The 10,787-nt window shown below is 46.0% G+C and overlaps 1 protein-coding gene across 2 annotated transcripts; it reads right to left on the bottom strand.

The window, feature by feature from the left end:
- Positions 1 to 1,071: 1,071 nt before the first annotated feature.
- Positions 1,072 to 10,671, bottom strand: elf2a (E74-like factor 2a (ets domain transcription factor)). Of its 2 annotated transcripts, none has more exons than XM_073487479.1 (9): positions 10,419 to 10,671; positions 8,941 to 9,024; positions 7,486 to 7,783; positions 6,218 to 6,325; positions 4,638 to 4,754; positions 4,116 to 4,199; positions 3,620 to 3,812; positions 3,263 to 3,517; positions 1,072 to 2,325 (listed from the first exon to the last, which is right to left on the bottom strand). In XM_073487479.1, exons 2-9 carry the CDS (start codon positions 9,013 to 9,015, stop codon positions 1,755 to 1,757), a joined length of 1,701 nt encoding a protein of 566 aa, XP_073343580.1. In that variant the 5' UTR covers positions 9,016 to 9,024; positions 10,419 to 10,671; the 3' UTR covers positions 1,072 to 1,754. The 2 variants fall into 2 exon arrangements, with proteins under 2 accessions (XP_073343580.1, XP_073343581.1); XM_073487480.1 differs by having other exon boundaries at positions 1,668 to 2,325; positions 4,638 to 4,751; positions 10,419 to 10,507.
- Positions 10,672 to 10,787: the final 116 nt, after the last annotated feature.

Below are 10,787 nucleotides of genomic sequence, written 5' to 3'. Positions count from 1 at the left end.
ATGGTGTTCCAGTTTGTGTGTGGCAGATCTTGACTGGGCTGATCAGCTTCCTGATCTCAACCAGATCCAACACCTGGACCACCGACTGGGAGCACGGTCTCATCAGCGAGCATCAGAGTCGGACTTGGCAGCTGAATGGAGCAAAATCCTTGAGAACTCAAAGAGCTGACTGCCAGATGTTCTGCTCATGTTAATAATAAACTATCTTTGTAGTAGTGTGTAACAACCTTACCTCAGAGAGCATGTCCTTTCCCTTCAGGCAGCATCAGATTGGAGCCAGTATTGACAGATACTCAGAATTAGAGGAGAACAGATCCATATACCTCCCGTTAGCCTTTCATTAACTCGTATTAATCTGGAAGCATCGTTCAGCGCAACACATGGTTTGTTAAATTAGTGTCTGGCTCTTAATTTGCTCATGTTTTAGTCATCTGCATTTGTTTTCTAAATGCCACATGCGGTCACCGTGGTGCATGTGTTTTCTTTAGTTGTGTTGAGCTTGAGGTCGCTGTCAGTACAGTGTGATACTATCTTTTCATTACAAATAATATATCAGTTTAACAGTGTGAGTGAAGAGTTGACTCTTTGAAGAGTGTCCCTGAATGTCAGAGCATCTCAGTATTTGGTTTGTCTCCCTCCTTGCACTCGAGCTGCATGGACTCCACAAGTGAGCGTAAAACCTGCTGACTCATGTTATCCCAGCACGATGTGACACGTGTTTCACAAAGCTTCTTGTGATGTCACAGCAGAGTACTCAAACTGTTAAGCTGATATTATCATTTCTAATGACAACAATATATAAAATAACACAAATTATTTCATTTGAAATAATTGTATTCTACTCCATCTTTATATCTGAAAACCTGAAAAATGTCAAGATGGAGGTGAGCAATAAACTGCTCTCCAGCCAATAGCTAAGGTCTGCAGTACACTAATCAGACACAGCAGCACAGCGCCTCTCTGTGGCCGAACCTGCACTTCTTGTAGTCATGCATTTCTTGTCAGATTTGGCCATAGCTGTGAAGCATTTCATTTTTCAGATGGCTGAATAACAACTTTAGACAGTTTCAATTCACATTTGATGTTTTTTATAATACATATTTCAGTAAAATCTACTTCAATACACTGATAGTACAAGAAAAAAATAGTATATTATACTTCAATGTGGAGCACACCATTTAGTTGTCTTATCTTGACACTGACATCCTTTCACTCCCTTTGCATGAACAGTAAAAAAAGACGACAAGTGTTGGGAGAATGTGACAGTGCTGTGGGGTAACAGAAGTCTGCAGACAAACCATTGACTGAAACAAACTACGGCTGTACTGATACACACCTGCTGAGTATCAAAAATGCTTTGTACATTTCTGTTTACAACAAAGTCTGTCAGGCTTTTATATTACATTTGATTACAAAAAGGACATTTTCATTTACAATCTAAGGCTGCCCATGTCTCTGAGCTCTGAAGGGCCTGTGTGTGTGTGTGTGTGTGTGTGTGTGTGTGTGTGTGTGTGTGTGTGTCTACGTGTCTGCAACAGTCCCTTTAATCCTTTATGGGGCTTCAGCAGCTCCAGAGTCAGAGCAGGCGTCTCCCTGGAGACCAACATCCGGCTGACAGTCTGAGCCAATCACAGAGGACTGCTCTCTGTGGCGGTCAGGGGGGGTGGGATGTGTTCTGCACTTCGTCAGCAGTGTCCACAGTCACTTCCTGTACCCCCCCACCCCCCTGGTGGCCCTGGCTCATGGCGGAGCTTTCAGGATGATGGGGTTTCTGCTGATGCTGCTGGTGGACTTGAGGGGGGCAGAGCCTCAGGTGCTGCCTCTGATTGCGCTGCCTCCGGCTGACTGCTGGAGGGCTTCGGGGGCTGGATGGGGGCTTTGGGCGGAGCGGGGTGAGGCTGGCTGACCTGAACAGAGAGCTGTGGCAGATGCTGGGCCACCGCCGCCGGTTTGGCCAGGATGAGCTGCGGTGTCGGCCGTCCTGCCGTTAGATGGACCGTAGGTGCAGTGGTGGCAGCTTTAGCTGCCTGCGCTAACTGTGTAGCAATAGGTTTAGCCTGAATGAGCTGCGTGATCTGGCCTGATGGGTTGGCCTGCATGAGCGTGGCCAGCTGGTTGGCCGGGATGGTGATGATGGTGATCTTCTCTCCTGCTTTGGAGCCGGCGGGCAGCATAGTGGGCAGAGCCTGGATGACCAGTTTGGGGGGAGCGCTGGCGGAGGCGTTGCCTATCGTTACTGGGACTCCCGTGGTGAGGATGGAGGAGGAGTTTAACGTCACCTGGCCCAGTGAGTTGGTCATGACCAATGGCATGGCTCGGATGGGCCTGTAGAAGGAAGCACAGGGAGGAGGTGTTACATCACTGCTGTGCACAGCATCACGGCTCCACCACAGCCGCAGGATACACTCTCTGATTTACATGACAGGACACATCCTGACATGTCACAGGTGGAAATATGAAATGAATGATGGCTGAACACCATTAATCTGCTTCAGTCTCACTGATGGTGATGTGTGACACCTACTGGAGTTTGAAGGTAACAACTTTAGAGTTGTTCTGATCTGATACCAGTATCAGAAATGGCGCCGATGCTGCTGAAATTACAGGTATCTTCCCAGTTAGCTTTGTCAATTCTTCTTCACTGCTCTAAAAGCCAACACAGGAAGTTCCCTGTCAACTAGTGTTTTTAGAGTGGCGAAGAAGAAGTTGATTTCACGTGAGTCAGAGAGCTAGCAACATGTCTGCTATTTGGCGTTATTTGACTCTGGCTTGTTTGTCAAATCACAAAGGCTTAAATCCTGGGGGGCAAGAGTTGCCGGTATATCACTGTAAACACAACTAGCAGTGGTTGCAGGAGCAATGTAGTCTTTCTCTGCTAGCAGGGTGACACATTTTTCTCTCAGCACTACTGATGGTGTCCCCCTCAGGAATTGCTCTTGAGAAAATGTCATGTAATTGTCCCCTCTACAGCTGATTTCACCCCTGCATGTTTGAATTGTCGGATGAGTTTAATAAACTGGCTCATCACACCTCTTCTGTACTTACAAGCCTTAATGCTGCCGGCAGTTGGATAGAAACCTCCCGGACAGTTTGCGAAAGTACAAAAAACAATTTGTGCAGATGTGACACCTCTGCTGCTACAGCTCCTTCCTAGGAGAAACACTGTACCCATAACACTCATAAGACCTGTTTCCATTTGACAGACTAATTCTTTAAGCTTACTACACACGTTTATGATACATGACAAACAGTGTACAGAGACCTGGAGGCGGCGTTGCTGGGGATGACAGTGACGTAGGTCTGCTGAGGCTGGGTGGCTGTAGGGGAGTTGGTGCCTAGGCTGGCAGGGCCCTGCTTGTGAACAAGGTGCTGGCCGGACACCACGCCCTCGCTGTCCTCCACCTCCTCTCCGTCCTCCTCATCATCTATCACCCGGATGTTCTTGGGCATGTCTTTGAACTGGTAGGCCAGCCGCTGACCCTCCACTTTCGCCAGAATCCCACGCTGGTAGTAATACCTACACACACATAGACACACACACAGGGATTATCAAGCTGTGTCATTGTATATGACAGGGACAGACTCTGAGCAGATGAGGTGTTTGAGGGGGCCGGCTGACCTCAGGGCTCGGCCCATGGTCTCATAGTTCATGTCAGGCTTGTTCTTGTGTTTCCCCCACAGTTTGGACACAGCTTTGGAGTCGACCAATTTGAAGATGCCTTTCTCCCTCTGCATCCACTTGATGTACCTGGGACAGGTGTTTTTATCCTGCAGCAGCTCCAGCAGGAACTCCCACAGATAGGTGGTGTTGCCTGGAGGACACACAGCACGACAGCATGAAATCTTTAGCTCTGTGTCATGTAGTCACCTTCATAGAGATGTATCAATACACTGATGGTCAGACACATACAGGTGTGGCTGTCGGGACCAAAACTTGGGAGATCTCTCACAGTCCGTGTGAGTCACTAAACTTGTTGTATTAAGTTATAGTAGTGTTGAGATAGTTTCATAGAGCACATTGCTTTAACAGAGTTCTTTAGATAGAGGTTAAACCAGAAATCAACATATGGTACATAGTGTGTGTGTGTGTGTGAACCACCAGAGCTGGGACACACCTTTGCCCTCTCTCGCTCTCTTCTTGATCCCCAGGTCAAAGGAGCCATTGGAAGCAGGCTGGTGTGTCTTGGGCTTACGTCCACCTGCACTCAACACACACACACACACGCACACACACACATCATGTTATGTCCATATCATTTTCAAACAGGCTTCATGTTTTTGGTTCTTAGCCTCTCTGACTCTGTGTTGCACTTCTGACACATACGTATGGTTGGTAAATGTGACTAAACAACCATATCAACAGCAGGTAAGAAGTGTGGAGGCTGTTCATGCGGTTGTCTATGAGTTCAGCACTGGCACCTTTACATGTGTGGAATAAAGTCCAGCTATGTGTGAAACCTATAGAGCCTGCCTACTGTGACTCAGATAGTGGAAGGCTGGAGAATGGAGACCTGAGTAACAACTGGCTTCAGCCGTGTCACCTCCAGCACCAACAACTGTTTGATGGTAAATGAGGCACACATGTGGAACGTGAAGACAGTCTCATTACACATCTGATGTGTGACAGCCACACTGACCTCCTCTCTTCTTCTTGGCCGCAGGCTCACAGTCAGGAGGGATGGGGAAGGACTCCTCCTCTATGGGTCCACACTCTGTTGACACCTCCACCACCGTCTCCATCATCACATCCTCTGCTGGGGTCAGAGCACACATAGAACTCTCACTACTCTCTTTGTGTTGGCTCATGGAGTGACACAGCCACAGGGACGCTGTGTCTGGGGTTTGTAATAGCATCTTTATCAAGATGCTGGGAGCCATTATTGAATACTGACGCAGGGCTGTGTGTGTGTTCATGTGTGACACATGAGCCGGCAAACTGCAGATCCTCACATTACATTTCACCACTAGCTTCCAGGCTACAAAGTGGCTCCTCACAGAAAGAGCTGGAGGGACGAGGACTAGAGGGACTGACTGACCTGTTACCTTTGGAAGGCATGTTTTTATATTATCTGAATTGGTATTTTTTTATAGAAAACTACAAGTTTACCACAGAAGGTGACTTTTCTTTGACTGACTGGTCTGAACTAGAGTTGTTCCGATTCCGATACCAGTATTGGAAATGCCTCCGATATTGACAAAAATGCTGGCACCGGTATCGGCGAGTACTGGAGTCCAGGCACCGATCCGATACCACGTAATTTATTAGTAATAGGAATCTGTTTACCGGTTAGCTCCGTTAGCTCCGAAATTCTACTGGATACACTGGATATACGCTGCGTTACGGCTCCGGTACGATTTTGCTCTGTCATCCTCGGGCAATCCCCACCAGCTGTGTTTTGAGTCCGCCACAGCGCAGCTCCGCCAAACAGCTGGAGTTAGGAAACCGAGGAATTCCCGCGATAATTACATAATCACGTACGACCGCAGTTATATGTATGTATTATAAACACAACAACACAAAGTGTTCCCGACTGAAGGATTAGAAGGAGAGGAGCCGATTGTGGCGGCACTTTAATTTTTAAAAAAATAATTATTCCTAGATTTATTTAGTTAAGTTGCACTACTATTTTATACTGTTCTATTTAAAAATAAATGGCTTTCATTTGCTGTATTCATTCATGTTTTACAAAGGGTTTAACCTGAGCCAGGCCTTACCACAATGATAATCATATCACAGTCATGCAGGCGTAGTATGATATTTTTTTTTTTTTATAACACACTGGTATCAGTATCGGTACTCGGTATCGGCCGATACCCGCAGCATAAGTATCGGAATCAGTATCGGGAAGGAAAAAATGGTATCGGAACATCTCTAGTCTGAACTGTGAATGCAAGGAACCACATTATTTGAACTGAATCTGTTCATCAAGATAAACTTGTGATGAATCACTAGTTTTTTAATAATATGTAGATCACATCTACAGGTCTGGGGTCGAATTAGAGAAAGTGATATGACAAACAACTACATACAAACAACTTGGATCTGGATGGCGTACAGCTTCTGTGAAACAACGTCCTACTGACTGCTGCAATCACTTGACATGTAAGATGCACAGGTAACAGTTACTGCTGATATCAACGTTCACTTCACTGTCCACTTATCTGACAGACTGCTGTGTGCACCAAACAGTGGAGGCAGCACTGACAGTGTTTTTACCTGTGTTGCGTTCACCGTGCAGTCCTCCAGGAGACTCCATGTGGAGAAGAGCTTCAGCTGCTTCAAACGTTTTGTCAAAACACACCATGTCATGACCCGACATCTCCACTGAGAAGAGGAGCAGAGAGACGACCGTCAGCACACACACCTCTGCAAACAGCACATGCTCCCTGAGGAGAGGCTACATGACCAGACCTCTATCACCCAATCACAACACAGTGGTTTTGTTTCTGCCGGGAAAAGATTATATTTACAAGTCTATAGCACAGCAAACTCAACTATTTTGAAATGTTCACTTCCTTGTTTGAGGTTTGTAGAGCAGTCCGATCCTCCCTTCCTGTTTCCTGTAATCATGGTTAGACATCGCTCCTGCCAGCAGAGGGCAGTCTACTGCTGTCATACGCAACTGCATCTCAATGAACTGTCACAATGAAGTGGAAACTATTATGAGTGACACAACGCTTGAGCGGAGTTCAGAAAGTCAAATAAAAGATATTTTTAGTTTACATGGAAATAATTTTAGCTGATTTCAATAACCAAATCAAAGAAATAAAGCTGATGAGACCTTCAGTCTAACGACCTTTAGCAAAGTGTGCTACACTGATGTGGGATTATAAAAAGTTCACCAAGGACTGGATTTACATTAAGTGTTTCCTGACATAAAGCCATCTGTGTTATAACACCTGCTACAGAATCAGAATAATCCTGAAAGGTTTCCATGAACAAACTAGAGCTGCAGACAGCTGGAAGATGTGAACTCTGGTGTTAGCAGGAGAACAGTCTGTGTTTCAACCAGATGTGAGCTGAACCATTATAATCGAGGATACATCATAAATGGAGGGCACTGCACAATGCACAACATCTTGTGGAATATGACACGACCCTCCGGTTCAAACTTAAGTTTGGTTCCCGCTGGGATCAGAGTTTTCAGGCTCCTAAACAATTCATCTTTGGTCGGAATGCTACGAATGACAGAAGCGGTTACATGTTGGTGGAAAAGGAACTTGGTTCTTAAATGAAAGTCCTGCTGTAGATACCTCCTATGCTATAAGCAGGGATCGTTTCCTTAATGTTTAAAAATACTGGAATTCCCCTTTAAAGTCTATTCCCCAGTCGTTGGGGTTGTGTGCTCCAAACTGAACAGCCTTTGAAATGTTCAAATCACCCTGTTACATGTAGAGAAGTTCAGGCGAACTTTTAGCCAGGTAGTCATAAAGCCATCCATCTACTTTTATAAGTCAGACTGAACACTGAGAACTCAGACTTACCAGTCTCAGCCACCTCTGTGACCACCTCCTGCTCCTCAGCCACGTCCTGCATCAGGAACGTCTCATCATCGTAGACCAGGACCTGTGCTGAGTAGCACTCCTCCACCTGGGCACTGGGCACCTCCTCCACGATCACTGCCGGACATCCCTCTTCCTGCAGCACCACACCCTCCTCCTCTTCCACATCTTCCTCCACTTCCTCTCCACCCTCCACGATCACCGCCTCCACTTCCTGCTGAACCACTTCTTCTTCCTCCTCCTCCTCCTCCTCTTCCTCCTCAGCCGGCTGCTGCTCACACTGGACAGTTTGAATAAAAAGGGAGATTTCTTGCGATGTCACCGTTTTCTCAGATCACAGCGATTTACTTGCTGAGTATAATGTTATTATTGATAATCTTGAAAATGAGGTCCATCAAATGTGAAACCAAACTTAAACCTGCGTTGTGGAATTCTTGACCCTTGATCCTCAAGGATACTTCAAGTATGAAATAAAACATTTGTATACAGGCAGCTGATAGTAGTGCCACTAACATCTGATGTTCATCTCTCATGACCAACTGAGCAACTTGTTAGATTTGGTGACTTTTTTTTGTGGACAAATTTGCTTGTATGGGATCAGTATTTCCTTCCTCTCTGGCATCAACATTTCATACTGCATCAGGGTGGTCAGACTGAAAGCAAAGTGGGTATAGCTTTAAAAAAAATTAGGAATTGTTACTAATCTAAAGTAGTGAATCTGTCAGTCTGTAAGTTATTTGCATATCCCGAGAACCATTCAATGCAATTTGGACACACAGCTCATTCAGTATTAATACCTTTTGTATAACTGATCTCATGGGGAAGCAGACATAAACAAAATGGAGATTAGCGTGGTGCAACAACTTGCTGTAGTAACAAAAAAAAACAAAAGCAGAAGGTTGAACGAGTCTGGATGAACGGGGAGACGAGTTCAGCACAGGTTTTCTATCCTTCAGACAGAACTGGAGGTGACACTGTCAACATTGGTATGCTAGCTAACAATGTTTACTGTTGCTTGGCAGCACCGTCAGCTGCTCCGGGATGCCTCTCTCATTGGTTGCTGTGGTCCGGCTCAGAAAGTACTGATGTAATCATTCAGATTTTAAATCATAAATATCAATGTTTGATATTATCAGGGCGGTCCTGATGAGTCTGTGAGAACATCTGTGCTGGATGGCCTGTTTTAAATGGGCACTGCACTAGTTCACACAAAAGACAAAAGCCAGAGGATTTTTGTTATCTCAAATGGATCCTTGAAAGCTTTCCAGTAAGATGCTGATTGTCATGCATTTCAACTGGAGCAAAACACTCCTTTAGCCCAGGTTCATAACAGAGCGAAGCTTAGTTCACTCTCACTGTTCTTCTCCCACTGACTGTTGGCACAACCTCCGTTGTTTTCACATAAAGCTTTGTTGACTTCCAGTTGTAGGGACGTACCTGCTGGGGCTCCTCCACCACAGTGACATACTCCACTATGTTCCCTCCACCGTCTGACACTACCACAGAGGTCATCACTCATTCCTACCAAAACAGAAGGACAGATGGTCAGGATGGAGAAGACATCACTACAACAACAGAGCGCCAAGTATTATTGGTAATATCTTTAATATGCAAGTATGGTGTGTGTGTGTGTGTGTGGGCTGGGGTCATGTGAAAGCCCCATGGGCACCCGCTCTCCTCCTCATGACTGAGTCCCAGTAACGTTGCGCTCTTTGTTGTTCAGCTTATTTGTGATCCAGTGGCAGGCAGTACACAGTATCTTAATACTTCAGCAGAGACGTCAGCTCTCAAACACCCAAGACAATAAGACTATCAATAATTAACACTAAATAACAACTGGGTCTTTTAGAAACTTGTCAGGTGATTTTGATGTCTGATTAGGAATCGCTGAATTTCAAACAAGCTTTAACTATGTCTCTGTAGGCCCCCTTTGGAAAAGCCTGGTCTGCTCTGATTGGTCAGCTTTGACAGGCCTGAGCAGGCACCACCCACCATGGTTCTACTGTTTGTACAAATACAGCCATGCTGCTGCCGTGACTGGCTATACAGCTGTGACTTCACCACCTTACATTAGTCTCCTTTAAATACACAGCTTCTAAGTATGGGCTGTGAGCATTTCTTCATGGACTGTCACAATATTTACACAGTGCATAGACCTGCTTTAAGATCAGAATACCGCAATAAACTATGACGGGGAAACCAATAATGAGTTTAACATATAAATATGTGGGAAATATTGCTCAAAGTATGTTTGTAAAGTCGAGCAGTGGCTCAGAGGTTTGGTGTACAGTGTCAGATAGGGAGCGTTTCTGACACTTGCCCGTAAACAAGAGATTTATCTGCACTACATGATGCACGGAAGAAAAGCGGACCGCTGGCTGCATGCCAACACGACTCGGTCCGGACAGAAGAGTGAGTGAAAGCACTGCCACCGTCCATCATGTGTCTACAGACATGAAGGCACTGACCAGCCTCGCCACAGCCGCTCGTGTTTACTTTCTGCGCGGGTTCGCACGTCTGTGTGCTCGCTGTGTCTGGAGCTGCAGCTCCTAACTCCGCAGCTAACTTGTTAGCTTACTGTAATGCGTCTGCTACTTACTTCACAAGACCTAGCGCTAGTCAACCTAGCTGCTACGTCTGCGAACATGCTCGCATACTCAATACCACGAAGATAAATTAAAACTGCACTCTCATTTGAGAGGGAAGTCACACAAAACCCAATAAATTAGCAATGGCTAGCATTAACGTTAGTTACTGAGCTCGAAACAGCTAGCAGAGAGCTAGCTAACATAAATAATAAACGTATAGTTGGTGGGAGTACACCGTTAGAGGCTGGTCTAAATAGATGGTGATGATGACACCTGCATTAGGAGTTGTGATGTATCAGAGCATGTTGATAAGGACTTTCCTCTTACCTTGGTTTGCTTTTAAAAGAGAAAAGTAAGCTCCACTGCTAGCACTAGCTGGGCCTGGCGTTGGCTAACGTTAGCCAAGTTGACAAGGCCAAAACGGCTGCTCCGCTCGCACAAACAAGTGTTTGCGAGTCCTTCGTCCCTCACAAATCCTGCCGCTGACACGTACTGACGGCCTGCGCTGAAACGTGAAGGGTGAACGCGGGTGAAGGCCCTGAAGTTTAGTTTAGATGAATGCTCGTCTCTGGCTGACTGTAGCTTTCCGGCGCGCCGCCTCTTCGCTACAACACACACATACACACGCGCGCGCGCACACACACAGCCCGCCGTGACGTCACCACGACAAAACCTCATCAACAATGAGCAAAACCT

Source organism: Pagrus major, chromosome 18 (genome assembly GCF_040436345.1).
Source record: "Pagrus major chromosome 18, Pma_NU_1.0".
NCBI classification, from domain to species: domain Eukaryota; kingdom Metazoa; phylum Chordata; class Actinopteri; order Spariformes; family Sparidae; genus Pagrus; species Pagrus major.
The sequence above is the reverse complement of the archived record's forward strand: the minus strand, read 5'-3'. Positions and strand labels throughout refer to the sequence as shown.